Source organism: Canis aureus, chromosome X (assembly GCF_053574225.1).
Source record: "Canis aureus isolate CA01 chromosome X, VMU_Caureus_v.1.0, whole genome shotgun sequence".
NCBI classification, from domain to species: Eukaryota; Metazoa; Chordata; class Mammalia; order Carnivora; family Canidae; genus Canis; species Canis aureus.
Window position 1 is genome coordinate 16,457,213 of NC_135649.1, and position 20,699 is coordinate 16,477,911.

The following is a 20,699-nucleotide window of genomic DNA, read 5'->3' on the forward strand; positions in this document are numbered from 1 at the left end:
AGGCCAAATGAACCTTGTCAATTACCACATTGAGTAATCTACAATATGCAGGACTTCTAGATTAAGAATTATGGCTCTGCGAATTCCAGAATTAAAGGTGATGGCCTTGAAGGAATTTTAGAGATCCTTTAGTACAATGGATAGAGAAGAAGGTGAGAGCGATCCTATGGGGGAATGTCACAATCAGCTTGGGGTGGAGAGTAAGTGCTGCTCACTGCAGTGCTGTCCATAATCGCAAAGAGCTAGAAACCACCAAGACTATCAACATAGTTAAATGAAACATGGTGTGATCATATAGAGAAATAAAATGCAGCAAGATTTGCAGATACTAATATAGAGTATATCATGTATTGGATGTCCATGACATATACTATTAGAAGCAGCCCAGCAGAGTGATTAAGGATGTGGTCTCCACAGTCAAGCTGAAAGCTCAGGTATGGCATGTACTAGCCTGTGTGACCAAGTTGCTTACCCTCTCGGTGCCTCAGTTTCTACATCTATAATGTAGAGATCATAACAGTACTTATGTTAATGGCTGCTGTAAGGATTAAATCAACCCATGGAAAGCATCTCAACCATTCTTGGGCATAAAGCACCCAATATGGTAGGTAAAGTGGTAACAAGGCCCTTTAGGATCTGGATGCTGCTTGTCTCTCCAGAGTCAGCTACATGACTACAAAGAATTCTTTATTCTGTGCTCTCATAGCACTCAGCTCATAGCTCAGTCACTGACCACATTGTAGTCAGTGTATTTCCATGTTTACATCCCCTAGTCAATTGTGTTCTCCAGTAGATCACAAGGTTAGGAACTTTGCTTCATTCATTCATTCAGCAAATATTTTTGAACTTCTATTATGTACCAGGCACTTCTTAATTATGCCCTAAGAGCTAATATCCTGCAGGGGCTCAAATAATACAAGAGGTAGTTTGGTATGTTGCAAAGAGAACAGAATTTGGATAAAAAACATTGGAATGCAATTCAGATTTTGCCACATATAGTCTTTTGTATGCCAGTCTTTCTTGGCTTTAGTTTTCTTAAAATGGGGTACCATCACTTACTTCATAAAATTGTTAAGTGGATTAAGTGAGAAATTATAGGGAAAGAACTAGCACAACACCTGGCACAGAATAAGAAGATCATCAGATGTTAGTTTCCTTCCTACTAGATGTTAAAATTATGCTTTAAGAGCACCTGGGTGGCTCAGTCAGTTAAGCATCTGCCTTTGACTCAGGTCATGATCGGGGAGTCCTGGGATCAAGTCCCACCTTGGGCTCCTTTCTCAACAGGGAGTCTGCTTCTCCCTCTCCCCTCCTCCTACTCATGCTCTTTAAAAATCAACTCTCAGGGATCCCTGGGTGGCTCAGTGGTTTAGCGTCTGCCTTTGGTCCAGGGCGTGATCCTGGAGTCCCGGGATTGAGTCCCGCGTCAGGGGCCCTGCATGGAGCCTGCTTCTCTCTCTATCTCAAATAAAAATCTTTTTAAAAAATGAATAAAAATGGGCAGCCCGGGTGGCTCAGCGGTTTAGTGCCTGCCTTTGGCCCTACTCTCAGTGTGGGGAGATCGGGCCCTGAGTTGGGCTCCCTGCTCACCACAAAGCCTACTTATTCCTCTCCCTCTGCTCCTCCCCTAGCTCATTCTCTCTCTCTTTCTCTCTCTCTCTCTCTCTCTCAAATAAATAAATTAAATCTTAAAAATAAAATATTTTTAAAAAGTTTAAGAAATAAAATAAAATGTACCACCCTAGGTGGCTCAGCAGTTGAGCCTCTGCCTTCTGCTCAGGGTGTGATCCCAGGGTCTGGGATCAAGTTCTGCATTGGCCTCCCTGCCAGAAGCCAGCCAGCTTCTCCCTCTGCCTATGTCTCTGCCTCTCTTTGTGTGTCTCTCATGAATAAATAAATAGAATCTTAAAAAAAATGTATCACCCTGGTAATGGAGGTTGATAATGGAGGAGGTTGCGTACATATGAGGGCAGGGGTATATGGGAACTCTCTGTACATTTCCTCTTAATTTTGCTATGAACCTAATTCTGCTCTAAAAAATAGTCTTTTAAATTAAAGACAAAAACAAGACATAAAAATAAGTGAAAGTAAGGAACTATCATGCCAAATTCTATTTGCCAAATTTCTGGAGGAAAGCAAGAAGCCAGAGAGGTAAGCTGGGTGAGGGAGCACAGATGCAGCTTTTGCCCTAAGGACACCTGCTGTTCTGGGCAAACTTGAACTTAGGTTTGGGTAGCCTCATTAGATAAAGAGGAGAGGACTCTGGGAGGGCCCTCCCAGGTGAGAAAGCTAATATGAGACCCTCTGCACGTTAAGCTGAGACCACCCACTCCTCACAAACCAATACCCTCAGGGTAAAGATGAGCCAGAAGTAAGCCTTCTCCACACTCCCAAAGGACTGTAGGGAAGATGGCCTTGATGATAAACAGAAAAGAGGAGTGGGGAAAAAAAAAAAAGAAAAGAGGAGTGGGGGAACTGTCCTTGAACATTTGTGGCCACAAGCCAGCCCTAACAGAGATTTGTAGTTTGGATTCCCATCACCTAAGGGGCCCCAGGAAATTCAAGTTGTGAATTTGCTTTAAGGTGGTCCCAGACTGGTATTTTCCAAAGATGCTTTGCACAAGTAAATGAAAATCTTCTCTGGAGGAAAGGACTTTGATCCTAAGATTCAAAGAAACTCCACACACACTTTGGGGGGTGGGGTGAGGGGCAGAGGGAAAAAGAAAGAGAGAGAGAGAGAGAGAGAATCTAGAACAGGCTCCACCCTCAGCACAGAGCCCAATGCAAGGCTCCATCTCACTACACTGAGATCATGACCTGAGCCAAAATCAAGAGTCAGTCGCTTAACCAACTAAGACCCCCAGGCGCCCCGCCACAATTTTTAAGAATCATGTATGTGCAGTCAAAATAATGAAGCACACAAGGAAAAGGGGCATCGAGAGCAAGAACCAGCAGAAACAAACTTGCAAAAATTTCAGATCCAGGAATAATCAGAAGCAGATTTAAATATATTTATTTACTTACTTATTTACTTGGGTGGGGGTGAAGACGGGCAGGGAGAGAGAGAATCCCAAGCTGGCTCCACACTCAGCATGGAGCCTGGCATGGAGCTCAACTTGGGGCTCCATTCCACAAGCCTGAGACCAAGACCTGAGCCAAAATCAAGAGTCAGACACCTAACTGACAGAGCCACCCAGGAACCCCATTAAAAGCAGATTTAAAATTAACTACATTTACTAAACTGAAAAGAAGTAAAATACAGCCATGACAGCATGTGTATGAAATAGAAAAGTATTAAATCATGACTTAGCAAATTTGCAAAAGAACAAAATAAAACTTGCAGAAATTAGAAAATTAATCATTGAAATTAAAAATTCAATGCCTGGGTGCCTGGGTGGCTCAGATGGTTGGGCTCTGCCTTCGGCTCAGGTCATGGTCCTGGGGTCCTGAGATGGAGTCCCGCATCAGACTCCCTGCTTGGCAGGGGGCCTGCTTCTCCCTTTCTCTCTGCCTGCTACTCTTTCTGTCTCTCTCTTCAATAAATAAAAATCTTTTAGAAAATTAAATGCCTATCGGTTTGTTTTTTCAGGATTTTCGAGGTATGTTTATGAATGAAATAACTTATAAATTGATTATCAGACACCATGGCAAAGGGGTTGAAAATGTGAGAACAGGGATCCCTGGGTGGCTCAGAGGTTTAGTACCCGCCTTCAGCCCAGGGCATGATCCTGGAGTCCTAGGATCAAGTCCCACATCAGGCTCCCTGCATGGAGCTTGCTTCTCCCTCTGCCTGTACCTCTGCTTCTCTCTCTCTCTCTCTCTCTCTCTCTGTGACTCTCATAAATAAATAAAATATTTTTTTAAAAAAAAGAAAACGTGAGAACAAAATCTCAATAGGGTTGATATGAATGTTACCGTATTAACACATTTTTTCTCTTGTCTAGTTTTTATTTAAATTCTAGTTAGTGGGACGCCTGGGTAGTTCAGTGGTTGAGCATCTGCCTTTGGCTCAGGTCATGATCACGGGTCCTGGGATCCCTCTGTCTATGTCCCCATCTCTCTCTCTCTGTGTCTCTCATGAATAAATAAATAAAACTTTTAAAAATAAATAAATAAATAAATTCTAGTTAACATAAAGTATAATATTAGTTCAGAAGTAGAATTTATTGACTCATCACTTACATAAAATGCTCGGTGTTCGTCACAAGTGCCCTCAATGTCTATGTTTATACGGGAAGAGACAAGTGAAGAAAAGAAATTATAGACTAGAAGATAGGCCAGAACACAGCACAGAAAAAAATGGAAAATACAGAAGGGAGATTAAGAGGCATGGAGGAGAAAAATAAAAACATTTAACACAGCTTTAATTGGAGTCTAAAAAGGAAAGGAGAAAGTATCTGACAATGGCTGAGAATTCCAGAACTGATAAGAGGCACCAATCCAAGAAACTCAAAAAATTACAAAGATTAAAAACAAAGCAAAACAAAAATCTATAACTAGACACATAATCATGAAACTCCATGAGCTCTTCTAAAGAAAGAGGTAAGTAATCATTCCATTTCATGGAATCTAAAATGCCACTAATTATAAAGCATTATTTTAGGGGCACCTGGGTGGTGTAGTCACTTAAACATCTGACTCTTGGTTTTGGCTCAGGTCATGATCTCAGGGTCGTGGGATCAAGCCCCAAGCTTGGCTCCACTCTCAGCAGGGAGTCTACTTGGAGCTCTCTCTCCCTTTGCCTCTGTCCCTATCCCTTCCCCATTTACTCTCTCTCTCTCTCTATCTCAAATAAATTTTTAAGACATTATTTTATGCACTGCTGAGAAAAAACATTGCCAATTAAACTTTGACAAGCCATCAACTGAAAGGGACACATCCTGATTTCAAAAATGTTAAAATATGGGAAAACATGAGTTTTAGAATCAATAAAATGTGCAATATAAAAATAATAAATGATAAAATAACAGAAGTGAGACCAAATGTCATATCAGTAAATGTAAATGGGCTTAACTCATCTATTAAGAAGAAGGGGCTTTCAGAAGATACCACAGAGCAAAACTCAACAATATGTTGTATACAAAAGACACACCTAACACAAAGAGGTTCTGAAAAGTTAGGAAGGGACAGGCAAAGCTACACCAAGGGAATGTAGGCAAAAAGAAAGCAAGGGAGTTAGACTTCCTCCTCCTGACATGATAGGCTAATGCAAGACCAGATTTATCCTTTCACTTTAAACAACTAAAAAATGCATAAAATACATGAAAACAACAGTTTTTAAACCTCAGACAACAAAGAACATTAAGAGATTGATCACTGGGGTACCTGGGTGGCTCAGTTGGTTGAGTGATCGACTCTTGGTTTGGGCTTAGTTGATGATCTCGGAGTCGTGGGATTGAGCCTCCCACACTGGGCTCTGAGCTCAGTGGGGAGTCTGCTTGGGATTTTCTCTCCCTCCCTCTGCCCCTCCCCTCTCTCTTGTGCTCTCTCTCACTCTCAAATGAATAAACAAATCTTAGAGAGAGAGAGAGAGAGAGAGAGAGAGAGAGAGAGAGACTGATCACCAAGAGAAAGGTAACAAATAAGGGGAGCCAGACTATTGATTCATGCTGACTTCCCACGGAGAATTTCAAGGCTTCGGTGCAAGGAAAGGGTACCCAAGCAGATCCCTGCAGTATTCTGGAATGGAAGAGACAAAGTTCACAGTCCAGGGACACCCAGGGGTGAGATGGTGTGGGGTAGACTACCAGAAAGAAGAGAGCTGCACAGAGCTTTCTGGAGCTATGCAGAGGGCTCTTTCATCCCAGCATTCATCACTACATGAGTATAAAGTGTGCCAGTCATTGACTTACTGCCTCTCCTCTCCAAATTCATTGTTTCCACCTCTATGAAAATTACCTAGGCCCTTTAAAAATGTTTCCTTTGCAAGAAGGCATTGAATGAAATGTTGTCAGTAGAGGGCGCTGGACAGACATTACCAGTGGACACAACCTCTAAAGAATTCATGGATCCTCCTGGCCTTCTGCAACCCTATGCTGTATGTTGGTAAATTGAATTTAAATAAAATATATCAAAAAAATAAAAATTAAAAAAAGAATTCATGAATCCATGTGTCACAACAAAAAGAGAGACAAAAAGACATCAAGGTTGGGGAGGGAGGGATGAATGGGCAGAAGGCAGAACACAGAAGCTTTGTAGGGCAGTGAAACTACTCAGTATTATAATGTAACAGTAGATACACGTCATTATACAGTTGTCTAAACCCCTGAAATGTACACCAACAAGAGTGAACTCTACTGAAAACTGCTCTCTCGGTGATAACGGTATAGGAATAAAGGCTTATCAATATAACAAATGTATCACAATCTGGTAAATGATGTTGATCATGGAGGGGGGCTATGCATGTGTGGGGGCAAGGGATCAATGGGAAATCTCTGTATCCGCCTCTCAATTTTTCTTTGAACTTATAACTGATCTAAATAATAAATCTATTTTGGGGGGACCCTGGGCGGCTCAGTTGGTTAAGGGTGCAACTCTTGGTTTCAGCTCAGGTCATGGTCTCAGGGTCGTGGATTGAGCCCCATGCCAGACTCCACACTCAGCATGGAGTCTGCTTCTCCCTCTCCTTCTACTCCTCCCTCTGTCCCGCTCCCTTCATCTCTCTCTCTCAAATAAATAAATAAAATCTTAAATATAATAATAATAATAAATCTATTTGTTCAAAAGGACACATCATTCACCTCTTGATGAAAGAACGTATCACTACCTTATTTCACCAAAGCCATCAAACCTGAATCTGATCAAGCCACTGGATCCATCTGACAATTTGCAAGAAATAAAAGAGAACATGCAGCACTGTTTGGATGAAAGACACAGGGACAAATGGATAGAAGTGTGATAAATCAACTACTTTAAAATGCTAATTGGGGGCACCTGGCTGGTTCAGTTGAAAGAGCATGCGACTCTTGATCTTGGGGTCATGAGTATGAGCCCCACGTTGAGTGTACAGATTACTTAAATAAATAAAATTCTAAAATAATTTAAATGCTCATGGTAGAATCTAGGTGCTGGGTATATGAGTATCCATTATATAATGAATAAAGCTTTTCTACATGTTTGAAATTGCTCATAGTAAAAGATTTAAAAAGATATATGATATATTCAAGTCTAGCCTATAGTGTCTAAAACTACAAAAGAAACTTAAGGAAGTGATTAGGATAAAAGTTAGAATAGTGGTTACTTTAGGAAAAGGATATTGTAAATGGGTAGGGATACCTTCTGAGTGGCTGGCCACATTCTACTTCCTGACCCGCTTGAGGTTGACAAAGGTGTTCCCCCTTGTAATAATTCATCATACTTTATATCTGTTCTATGTGGTTTTCCATATCTGTATTTCACAGCAAAAAGGCTTTTTTTTAAGTCCATATCCTTTGACTCAGCAATTACCCTTACATAAACTTATCCTAAGATAATAATTAGACAAGAGTATACAGATGGTTGTACAACAATAACTACCATTCATTGAGTGCCCACTATATTTAGACACAGCTCCAAGCACTTCATTTTTTTAAGATTTTATTTTTTTATTTGAGAGACAGAGAAAGCAGGAGTAGAGGAGAGGAGGGAGTGGGCAGAGGAGTAGAGGGAGGTGCAAAGGGAGAAGCAGACTCGCCACTGAGCGTGGAGCGACTGGGACTTGATCCCAGGACCCTGAGATCCTGCCCTGAAGTCAGACCCTTAACCCACTGAGCCACCCAGGTGCCCCTCTAAGCACTTTATAAGTAACATCCTATCTATCCTCACAACAACCCTATGTGGTATATACTACTCTTATTCCCATTTTACAGATAAGACTCAAGGAGAAAAAACAATGTTAAAACCAACATAACATTGTGTATCAACTATATTTTAACTAAAAAAAAATAAAATAGGGGCCCCTGGCTGGCTCAGTCAGATAAGCATCTGCCTTCAGCTCAGGTCAGGTCCCAGGGTCCTGGGATTGAGCCTCACGTCAGGCTCCTTGCTCAGTGGGGAGTCTGCCTCTGCTCCTCCTCCTGCTCCTGCATGCTCTCTCTCTAATAAATAAATAAAATCTTAAAGAAAGAAAACAGCTTTTAAAAATAAAAAATCAATGTTCACTGCAGCATTATTAAATAACAAACATTATATGGTTTCATTTATTCAAGGAATATAAAAAATAGTGAAAGGGATTAAAGGAGAAAGGAGAGAAAATGAGTGGGAAATATCAGAGAGGGAGACAGAACATGAGAGACTCCTAACTCTGGGAAACGAACAAGGGGTAGTGGAAGGGGAGGTGGGCGGGGGGATAGGATGACTGGGTGACAGGCACTGAGGGGGGCACTTGATGGGATGAGCACTGGGAGTTATGCTATATGTTGGCAAACCAAACCCCATTAAAAAATATACAAAAAAATAACAAAAATTGAAAACACCTAATCATGATGAAGTGGATAAAAATTACATTCCAGAGGCTGGCTCAATATTTACCAAAAAATGAAAAAACTGGGGCACCTGGGGCAGCCCCAGTGGCTCAGCGGTTTAGCACTGCCTTCGGCCCAGGGCCTGATCCTGGAGACCCGGGATCGAGTCCCACATCGGGCTCCCTGTGTGGGGCCTGCTTCTCCCTCTACCTGTGTCTCTGCCTCTCCCTTTCTCTCTGTCTCTCTCATGAATAAATAAACAAAATCTTGAAAAAAAACTGGGACACCTGACTGGCTCAGTTGGAAGAACGCTCAACTCTTGATCTCAGGGTCATGAATTCAAGCCCCACGTTGGGTGTAGAAATTACTTAAAAATAAACTATTTTAAAAGATTTATTTATTTATAAATAAATAGAGGAGGGGGCAGGAGAAGGAGAGAATCTCAAGCAGGCTCCAACTCCCCACTGAGCACAGAGACTGATAATGGGCTTGATCTCACCACCCTGAGATCATGACCTGAATCAAAATCAAGAGCTGGCCACTTAACTGACTAAACTACCCAGGTCTCCCAGTGAATTAACTTTTAAAAATAAATAAAAAGAGAACCTTTAAAAAATTATTATGTTCCATCCACACAATGAAATATTGTGAAACTGCTAAAAAGCATAAGCACTTTCTTGTTCTTGTATTCCATCTATATATGAATAGATAGGTAGATAGATACTGACCACGGAAAAAAATTCATTATGAACTTCTAAAACAAAGAAGTAGATTACAGAAATAAATATATACATATATTATTTACGTATGTATATAAAATAATCCCACTTAGATTAAGAAATTACATATCCATAAAAAGAATCTATTAAAATTGAGGTGGATTATGGAGAGATTCTCACTTTGTACTCTTTATACCTCTGGGTTGTATGAGGTTTTTTTTAATATTTTATTTATTTATTCATGAGAGACCTAGAGAGAGAGAAAGAGGCAGAGACACAGGCAGAGGGAGAAGCAGGCTCCATGCAGGGAGCCTGTTGTGGGACTTGATCCCGGGACTCCAGGATCACGCCCTGGGCCGAAGGCAGGCGCTAAACCACTGAGCCACCCAGGGATCCCCTAGTATGAGGTTTTTATAAACATGTATTTTGTAACCATGTTGGAGGTGGTTGCACAATGTGAATGTATAAATTTTTTTTAAAGATTTTATTCATTCATTCATAGAGACACACAGAGAGAGAGAGAGGCAGAGACACAGGCAGAGAGAGAAGCAGGCTCCATACAGGGAGCCCGATGTGGGACTTGATCCCAGGACTCCAGAACCGCGCCCTGGGCCAAAGGCAGGCGCCAAACCGCTGCGCCACCCAGGGATCCCTAAATTTTGATAAAAGTCACTGCTACCCTGGCCAACTATAGCTCTTTATTTTTTTTAATTTTTATTTATTTATGATAGTCATACAGAGAGAGAGAGAGGCAGAGACATAGGCAGAGGGAGAAGCAGGCTCCATGCACCGGGAGCCCAACGTGGGATTCAATCCCGGGTCTCCAGGATCGCGCCCTGGGCCAAAGGCAGGCGCCAAACAGCTGCGCCACCCAGGGATCCCCAACTATAGCTCTTTAATTCTATTGGTCCATTTATTCTTCACAGACTTGGTCTTCAAAGATGTGGTTTTTACATCATCCCAAAGAACCCACTTTCATATATGCTATCAAACACAGACTATATTAATCAAAATTTCTTATTCATTAACTCCTCTCTTCTGCCAATTCTCTTTTACTTTATTTTTTAAGTTTATTTAGTTATTTAAGCAATTTCTACATCCCACATGGGACTTGAACTCATGACCTGAGCCAGCCGGGTACCCCTTCTCCCTTACTTTAAAAGAATTATCAATTGCCAATTAAGCAGTTGTTTGCTGCTTCTCCTCCCATATGCCCTATCTCAATGTTTCCTATTGTGAAGAATACATATCACTGGGGATAGATGAGATGATTTTAGGTAGCAGGTGAAAAACTATATTCTACTCTACTTTTATATCTACATATTTGAAAGTGAACAAAAAAATATAAGCAGTACACTAAACCTATATTTTCTGGGATATTATAGTTTCCTTTCTAAGTAAATTTGTTATGGATTATCAAAAATAGATAAATAATGGGCCTTGGGCTGGCTCAGTTGGTAGAGCACGTGACTCTTGATCTCAAGGTTGCAAGTTTGAGTCCCACTTTGGGTATAGAGATTACTTAAAAATAAAAATCTTTAAAAAAACAATTCAGGGGCACCTGGCTGGCTCAGTCAGAAGAGCATATGACTCTTGATCTTGGGGTCAAGAGTTGAAGCCCCAATGTGGGTGTAGAGATTACTAAAAATAGACACAAAAATTTTTAATAAATAATAATATAAGGTGCCTCAGATTTGGCAAAAATCGCCAAGATGACAGTGCATAAATGACTGAAATTTAAGAAGTATTGCCCTTTTCTCTGGAAAGAAATAGCTAAGGGTACCATCAGTTAGATAACCAAGCCAGAAACTGGGCAGTCATCCTATACTATTCCTTCTCCCGTCTACTTTGTCCCCATCGCTGACCTGCATCGAGTCTCCACACATAAAACAGATTAAAAGCAATGCTTTCCTGGTTGAGCTCTTTCATGGCCACTCAGCCTTTTAGTCATCCTCCATGACAACCCCAAGACACTCCTGTTAGTCTAGCGCCCAGGGGGAGACTGTTTGATAACACAAGGCAAAACAATGAGATTGGGACTGCCAAGCTAAAAAGATCTGAGTTGGAGTCCTACTGCTGCCCCTTAACTAGCTGTATGCCTCTAGTCATGTCACAACCTCTCGGAGACTGAGTTTCATCATCCGTAAAATGGCAGCAGTAGATCCTAGCAATAGCGCTGTTCTAAGGATTAAATTAGTCACTGTATAAAGTAATATAACATTGCTCCTGGCACATAACAGGCATTCAATACGATTTCCCTTACCACAGCACAGAGGACCTCCCTCCATGACCTGGCTGCTGCCTACTACTCTCTGTTTCAGCTTCATTTCTAGCTGTATCTCCCAAACCCTAAACCTTATACCACAGACATGCTCGGCTCCTCACAGTCCCCCAATCATAGCATCCTGGTTCAGATTTCCAAATTCTTGATCACACTGATTTCCCCTACTATAAATGCTCACCCATCCATTTATTTCACAAATACTTTTTCATTCTCTCCATTATATCCTCCTTGTCTGTAGTCTCCTATCATAGAATATTTTATTGTACTGATTTGTCTACAGGTCTGTCTCCTTAGGACTGTGAACTTCTAGAGGGCAAAGACCATGTGTACTTGAGTTTGTATTCCCAACACCTAGCACAAAACTTAGAAAATGGTAGGTATCCCATTAATGTTGGCTAAGTGACAATAATAGAAAGCAAATTATAAGTGAAGCAACATTCTTATATTTCTATAGCAAGTTCTCAACACTTACATGGATAATGCAAGCATCTTTCGATACACCCGTTTTGGTAATAAAACATCCTATCGGGAATCCCGGTGAGCAGTACTTTCTTCCATCCTCAACATCCTGACACCATATTACTGGCATATTATCAATAATCCTAAGTATAAATATTTTAAAAATAAAAGATTTAACAACCATTTCACACCAAGCAGTACCAATATCTTCTGGCATATATTAAAGTTCAAATTTTAAGTCAAAGTCACAAAGAATAGGGATCCCTGGGTGGCGCAGCGGTTTGGCGCCTGCCTTTGGCCCGGGGCACGATCCTGGAGACCCGGGATCGAATCCCACATCGGGCTCCCTGCATGGAGCCTGCTTCTCCCTCTGCCTGTGTCTCTGCCTCTCTGTCTCTCTCTGTGTGACTATCATGAATAAATAAATAAAATCTTTTAAAAAAAGTCACAAAGAATAGTATACCATTTCAAGTATCTATTAAAACTACTTCTTTATAAAAAACAAAACTACTTCGGAAAAGACTTCAAAAATTAAGTCATGTTATCTCAGTGTTATCTCAAACCTACCAGTGATGTTGATAATTTAGCTGCATTCCTTTCTTCAAAAAAGCCAGCTTTCTCATGTGGTTGTCATTTTCTGTATCATAGGATTTTACACAAACTTTTCTACATGTTTCCGTTTTGTTAAAAGAGAACTGTTAAGAAAGTATTAAAAGAGTAAAAGATTTGAGTAAATTTTATGAAACAAGTATCACAAAATAAGCACTTTATCTTATAGATAAAACTTTCCCTCAGAGACTTCAGTGTACCATCATCCTCAATACTATCTCCTTTGAATTTCCATTTATATCTGAAATGATTATACTACACACATGCACACACATAATATGCTTTTACCACTAAGCAGAAGAATTTGCCTTCTTCAAGAACATATAAGGTGAGATATAATATCCACTGTAGCTTCCTAAAAGCACCTTGATATATATAGAACCCTTTACTTAAAAGTAGAAATAAAATCCCTTGTAGTGATGATCACACAACACTGATTATACTAAAAAACATTAAATTGGACATTTTAAGGGGCGCCTGGCTGTCTCTGTCAATAGAGGATGTAATTCTGGATCCCAGGGCTGTGAGTTTAAGCCCCATCTTGGCTGTAGAGCTTACTTTAAAAAATTGGACACTTTAAGTGGATGAATTATTTGCCATATGAATGTCTCTCAATAGAGCTGTTACCAAAGAAGTGATAATAAAATATTTGATACTTTTACTATGAAACCTCTCATATACAAGTCTAGCTATGGGGGATTATCAGGGTAAAGGAGCACTGTTATCAATCAGGAAATAATGAGCAAAAAGAAACTATGAAAAATAGTTACAGTTATCACCTCATAGCCTGAATCATACAAATATCAACCAAAAAGTTTCTTCTTGGCAACTGAGAAGAACACTGTTTTCTTTCTTTTTTTTTAAATACCATCATGTTTCTTCATTCCAAGGAACAGCATTTCTTGAAAAAGTTCACTTATCTATTAGGACAATGGTACTGCATGGGAGTATTTTGTGCTACTTTAATTATCAAACAGCTAATGCCTGACACACAGAGCAAAGGAATAGATCAGTGGAGAACCCAGAATAGGTCTACACAACTATGTCCGTGTGATTTTTTGACGAAGGTGCAAAAGCAATTCAGCGGAAGAAGGATAGAGAGTCTTTTCAACAGGTAGTGCTAAAGCAACTGCACATTTAAGACAAAAGACCCTGAAAATCAAAACCAAAAACAAAACCTGTAATTTCCATCCAAACCTCATACCTTGCACAAAATACCGCAAAATAGATCACAGACTTAAATATATACAGACTTAAAACTATAAAGTTTTAGAAGAAAACATGAAAGAAAAATTTTAAAACCTAAAGGCTATGACATCTCCTTAGAGTTGACACCAAAAACTCAATCCATAAAAAGAAAACTTAATTATTGGACCTTATAAAAATTAATGTTTGCTCTGTGAAAGACTTAAGATGAAAATATGGGGCTGCTCGGCTGGTTCAGTTGGTAGAGCATACTACTCTTAATATCAGAATCATGAGTTTGAGGGGATCCCTGGGTGGCGCAGCGGTTTGGCGCCTGCCTTTGGCCCAGGGCACGATCCTGGAGACCCGGGATCAAATCCCACGTCGGGCTCCCGGTGCATGGAGCCTGCTTCTCCCTCTGCCTGTGTCTCTGCCTCTCTCTCTCTCTCTGTGACTATCATAAATAAATAAAAAATTAAAAAAAAAAAGAATCATGAGTTTGAGCCCCACATTGGGTATAGAGATTAGTTAAAAACAAAAAAAAATTAATATTTTATTTATTTGAGAGAGAGAGACAAGAGAGAGCATGAGCAGGGGTAGGGACAGAGGGAGAAGGAAAAGAAGACTCAATGCTGAGTGGGGAGCCCAGGTGCCCCAAACATAAAATCTTAAAAAAAAAAAAAAAAGATGATGCAGGACATCTGGGTGGCTCAGTGATTGAGTTTCTGCCTTTGGCTCGGAGCATGGTCCTGGGGTCCTGGGATTGAGTCTGGCATCAGGCTCCCCTAGGTCTCTGCCTCTCTCTATGTCTCTCATGAATAAATAAATAAAATCTTTTTTAAAAGGATGATGAAGGACAGCCCGGGTGGCTCAGCGGTTTGGCGCAGCCTTCGGCCCAGGGCGTGATCCTGGAGTCCCCAGATCGAGTCCCACATCGGGCTCCCTGCGTGGAGCCTGCTTCTCCCTCTGCCTGTGTCTCTGCCTCTGTGTGTGTGTGTGTGTGTGTGTGTGTGTGTGTGTCATGAATAAATGAATAAAATATTTTTTAAAAAAAGGATGATGAAAACACAAGCTACAGACTGGAAAAAAACAATTTGCATGCTACTGTTGCAACAAAGGAATCACACCTCAGATATATAAGGAATTCTGAAAACTCAATAGTAAAGGGACAAACAATCCAAATATAAAATGGGGGAAAGAGGAGACAGGGGCACCTGGGTGGCTCAGTTGGTTAAGTCTCAGCCTCTTGGTTTCTGCTCAAGTCATGATATCAGGGTTGGGAGATCGAGCCCTGTTGTCAGGCTCTGCACTCAGCAGGAAGTCTGCTTGAATATTTTCTACCTCTACCCCTCCCCCACTCTCTCTCTCCCTCATTCTCTCTCTCACACACACATGCACACAGACATACACACACACAGACATACACACACCAGTGAGTACAGGTAAAACTAGTGAAATCTGAATAAGCTCTGCGCACTGTACCAATGCCTATTCCTCGGTTTTGCCATCGTACTGCAGTCATGCAAGATGGCTATCATTGGGCAAACTTGGGCACAGGGTACAATGAATGACAGCTCCCTGTTCATGGTTTTTTGGTAGCTTCCTGTGAATCTAGAATTATTTCAAAATAAATAATTTTAAAAGAACCTAAACCCTGGGGATCCCTGGGTGGCTCAGCGGTTTAGGGCCTGCCTTTGGCCCAGGGCGCGATCCTGGAGTCCCGGGATCGAGTCCTGCGTTGGGCTCCCGGCATGCTTCTCCCTCCTCCTGTGTCTCTGCCTCCCTCTCTCTCTCCCTATGTCTATCATAAATAACCAAATCTTTTTTGGGGATCCCTGGGTGGTGCAGCGTTTTGGCGCCTGCCTTTGGCAAGGCACGATCCTAGAGACCCGGGATCGAATCCCACGTCAGGCTCCCGGTGCATGGAGCCTGCTTCTCCCTCTGCCTGTGTCTCTGCCTCTCTCTCTCTCTCTCTCTCTGTGTGACTATCATAAATTTAAAAAAATTTTTTTTAATCTTTAAAAAAAAAAGAACCTAAAGCCTGATGGTCTCCCAAGTGTATACATAAATTAAAATTGACTGAACTATATACTTTCTTCTTTTTGTTTAGTTTAAGTAATCTCTACACCCCATGATGGGCTCAATCTCATGACCCCAAGACCAAGAGGCACATGCTCCTCGGACTGAGCCAGCCAGCCTCCCCTAAAGCATATATTTTCTTTTTTTTAAGCATATACTTTCAATATGTGCAGTTTTTTGTACTTCAAGTAGATTTCAATGAATTTGGAAAAAAGAAGGAAAAAGTTAATGCCTTCATAATCATACTGCTTATGAAAACATTCTTACTCTATCCTCATATCTATTAAGATATTGAAGGTAAAATCAATAGCCAATGACAGTCCAATGACATGTGCTTATACCACCATACCCAAAATATGCAGGAACAATAAAGTAAACTTTTTTTTCTTTATAAAGCAAAAATAAAATTTGAAAGGCAAAATCTTTATCTGGAACCACTACCTACTGCAGAGAATTTCAAGAGCACATTTTCATGAATTCTTCTGGCAACACCACAACCTATCTTTCCTTTTCTTCTACCTCTTTTGAAAACAAAGACTCTGCAACAACTTTAAGTAGCCAGTTTTGAAAAGATTGGAGTTCCACATCGGGCTCCCTGCATGGGGCCTGCTTCTCCCTCTGCCTGTGTCTCTGCTTCTCTCTCTCTCTCTCTCTCTCTCTCTCTCTCTCTGTGTGTGTGTGTGTCTCTCATGAATAAATAAAAAATAAAAAAAATTTGAAAAAAAGATTCAATTTAAAATAATATTTAATAAGATCCGCTGAATAACCTTATAGGGAGATGATGTTATTCGTTCTCCAAATAGTACTTGTCCAAGATTTTCAGAAGGGTTTCTCTTTCCGGATGCTTGACAGAAGTCAAAGCTAAAGGAGAAGTTTAGGTAAGGTTAAAAAAAATCAGCAAATCTATCTTTGTAATTTGTCAAGCCTCTTCACCATTAATGGTAGATACTTCTAAAAACATGACCCAGAAAGTGTCTAATTATGATTTAAAGACCTCATTATAGATTCCTTTTTAAATTGTTTAACCTCTTATAGCTATGAATTCATTATTTAAAATGCTCATGGTAGGGATCCCTGGGTGGCTTAGCAGTTTAGTGCCTGCCTTCTGCTGAGGGTGCAATCCTGGAGTCCCGGGATCGACTCCCATGTCGGGCTCCCTGCATGGAGCCTGCTTCTTCCTCTGCCTGTATCTCTGCCTCTCTCTCTCTCTCTCTCTCTGTGTGTGTGTCTCATGAATGGATAAATAAATAAATAAATAAATAGCTCATGGTACTTGATGCTTGTAATGTAGGTAATCAAATCTTTAAAAAAAACGAACAGTATTTTCAGGGTTAAACTTCAAATAACATAAAAATAAGCAAAGAGCAGTTTCAAATCTGTACTACTTCTAACCTGAGATTAGAAACTGCTATTATTAGTTCAGATCAAAGGGGAACTTAACAACATAATCCCTCCTCAAATACATGCCCACAGATTCACACACAAATCAAACGGTTACTACATGAAAAGAATTACAACTACCTCTAAGTAAATGTCAATATATAAAATTGAATATAAAATGGTAGAAGTGAGGATCCCTGGGTGGCTCAGCGGTTTAGTGCCTGCCTTCGGCCCAGGGCGTGATCCTGAAGACCCGGGATCAAGTCCCACATCAGGCTCCCAGCATGGAGCCTGCTTCTCCCTCTGCCTGTGTCTCTGCCTCTCTTTCGCTGTGTCTCGTGAATAAATAAATAAATAAATAAATCTTAAAAAATAAAAAATAAAATGGTAGAAGATAAAAAGCAATGGTAGGCTCGTGTAATATTTTAAATGCTCATGCTAACACCCTACATTTAAACCTAGTATTTTTTTTAATTTTTTTTTTAATTTTTATTTATTTATGATAGTCACACCACAGAGAGAGAGAGAGAGGCAGAGACACAGGCAGAGGGAGAAGCAGGCTCCATGCACCGGGAGCCCGACGTGGGATTCGATCCCGGATCTCCAGGATCGCGCCCTGGGCCAAAGGCAGGCGCCGAACCGCTGCGCCACCCAGGGATCCCTAAACCTAGTATTTTAATGGAAATTAGATCTGATTTTACTTCTGTTTATTTAGGAAATAAAGTAATACCAAGGGGAGCTACAATTATTTTTTGAAAAAGTACATTGTTTGTTGTTATTCTCAAATGCTTGATATTGATCTTGATGATGTGATACTGGCTCACCACTAAACTAAGCACTTGCATCCATTAAAAACATTAGTATAAACCTTCATATCCCATGTTTTAGAAAAAAACTACAACTCCACAATGATTTCTTAAAGCCCAAAATGTAGTAAATTTCTAATTTGCTTCTCTTAGAATAATCAAGTATAGCAACTTCCTAAATTTTTAAGCATTTGTCTCACTCTGAAAGCTTTTTATCCTAATCGTTTTGTTCCTGTTACTCTTATTATAAAATTACCACCATGTTTCTTAGTATATCTGGGGCTTTCATTCACTGTCTTTAAAAACGTAAAACACATTTTAACACAATAATATTGGAATTATGATATAACCAAAATTATATCAATTATATCAGATATAATTATAATACTTATAACTTACGTATTATATTCATAAGGTAGAACAGATTCTGCTGAATCCAATCTATTTACAAATAGTGGTATGGATGACTACAAAAAGAAAAGAAAGCACTCATTAATAATACAAAATAAAGGGATGTCTGGGTGGCTCAGCGGTTGAGAGTCTACCTTCGGCTCAGGGCATGTTCCCAGAGTCTTGGGATCAAGTCCCACATCGGGTTCCCTGCATGGAGCCTGCTTCTCCCTCTGCCTGTGTCTCTGCCTCTCTCTCTCTCTCTGTCTCTCTCTCTCTCTCTTTCATGAATAAACAAATAAGATATTTTTTTTAAAAAAGAACAAGGATGTTCTTTACACAATAATATAAATTGATCTCTAAGCTATATTGTTAAATGATAAAGGCACATGAAGATGAGAACAGTATGCTCCCATTTGTGTAAAAAAGAAAAAGAGGAAAAGAATAATATAAACACATAGTTGTTCATTTATTCATGAAGTCCCTAGCAGGACACATGAAAACCTGGTAATATCGGTGCTCTTCAGGGAGGGTTACTATGTGACTAAAAAACCCAGGTAGTTGAGACATTCACAGAGAAAAATCTCTTATCTGTCTCTAACCTTGTATATGATTCTAAGTGAGATCATTAAAATCAGGAGGATGAACATTTTTGTAGACTGATATATATTTCTTTTTTTTAAGATTTTTTATTTATTCATGAGAGACACAGAAAGAGAGAGAGAGAGGCAGAGACACAGGCAGAAGGAGAAGCAGGCTCCATGCAGGGAGCCTGTTGTGGGACTCTATCCGGCTCTCCAGGATCACACCCTGGGCTGAAGGCAGAGCTAAACCACTGAGCCACCCAGGTTGCCCTAGACTGACATATATTTCAAATTACTTTTCAAAGACTTCAAGTTTAACTATTTTTTTAAAATTTTAACTATTAAATCAATCTAAATGCTATCACAAGGCAGCAAAGAGACAAGCCCTGGAGAAGGCCCATTGCACAGGAAAAACAGACTGATCTCTTTTATAAGAACCCCAGACTATAATAAAGAGATGCAATTCCTGGTCCTAGATTGGATTCTAGTTTAGTTATTTCAGGGATAGCTAGGAAAATCTGACTATGAACTTGGTAATACATGAGATAAAGGGACACCTGGCTGGCTCAGAGGTTGAGTGTCTGCCTTTGGCTCAGGGTGTGATCTCAGATTCCCAGGATTGAGTCCCACATTGAGCTTCCTTCATGGAGCGTGCTTCTCCCTCTGCCTTTGTCTTTGCCCCTCTCTGTGTGTCTCTCATGAATAAATAAATAAAATCTTAAAAAAAGAGAAAATCTTCGCCTAGGGACACCTGGCAGCTTCAGTGGGAGGAACGTGTGACTCCTGATCTTGGAGTCTTGAGATGGAGCTGCAATTGAGTGTAGAGATGAGTTAAATAAACTTTAAAGAAAAAAAGAAATCTCTGTCTAAAAAAATCTAATACTGATGATAGTTACCATTTATTTAAATCTTACTAAGCACTAGGTGTAATTGTGCTTTTCAAAACATTGTCTCGTTTTATTCTCACAAGTCTGAGCGGTAAATAATATCTTGGTGTTTGCAGGTAAAGGGCCCAGGGGAGACAAAGTGCATTAATAAGAATTAAGGAGGTAAAAAGCGTGAGACCGAAGGAGTGAGGAGTGACAGAAACATGGTGGGGATGTAACTAAGACTACAGTGAGGTAGGTGAGAGAATGAGTGAAATAGCCGATGGGGATTAAGGAGTGCACCTGTGATGAGCTCCAAGTCTTTGCATGGAACTGTGGATAACTAAATTGTACAACTGAAACTAATAAAACACTGTATGTGAACTAGCTGGAATTTAAATAAAAACGGAAAGAAAAAAAAAAAAAGACCACAGTGAGTTTGTGAGTCCTGAAAGGGAGAGAGTACATGGGGGACAATAGGAAAGGGAAGAAGACAGGGAGAGGAAAGAGCCAAGGCGTGGGAAGGTACGGAGCTGCGACAGAGGAAGAGGAGCTAAAAGAGATGGAGAAGCAGCCCATAGGGAGAGAGGTGAGGGAGGAGCTCAGAGGAAGGCGGAACAAAAGGACCTAAGGGCGGTGGAGAAGGAGCACTTCTAGAAGGAAGCAAGAGAGGGCGTGCCCAGAGGGAAGAGGAAGAAGGGTGGAGTCAGGCAGGAGGGGCAGGGCCCAGAGGGGAATCTTAGAAGGAGGGGCGGGGTGTAGGGGAAGGGAGGAATGAGGGGCGGGGCCGAGATACGGGGGCGTGGCCAAGAGGGAGGGGAGGGGCTGTGATGGAAGTGAGGGACGGAGGGGTGGAGAGAGATGGGGCGGAGCCTAGAGGGAGGGGCGGGGCCGAGA

At 40.7% G+C, this 20,699-nt stretch overlaps 1 protein-coding gene across 1 annotated transcript in view; it reads right to left on the reverse strand.

Moving 5' to 3' along the window:
- The window catches only part of LOC144307895 (transmembrane 9 superfamily member 2-like), a 76,837-nt gene that overhangs the window by 55,358 nt on the left and 780 nt on the right, over positions 1–20,699 (reverse strand). Inside the window, exons 2-5 of the mRNA XM_077887967.1 lie at positions 18,362–18,429; positions 16,544–16,637; positions 12,471–12,598; positions 11,917–12,046 (exon numbers count right to left, since the gene is read on the reverse strand). Coding sequence (XP_077744093.1) covers positions 11,917–12,046; positions 12,471–12,598; positions 16,544–16,637; positions 18,362–18,429 — 420 coding nt within the window. The remainder of the gene's footprint in view (positions 1–11,916; positions 12,047–12,470; positions 12,599–16,543; positions 16,638–18,361; positions 18,430–20,699) is intronic.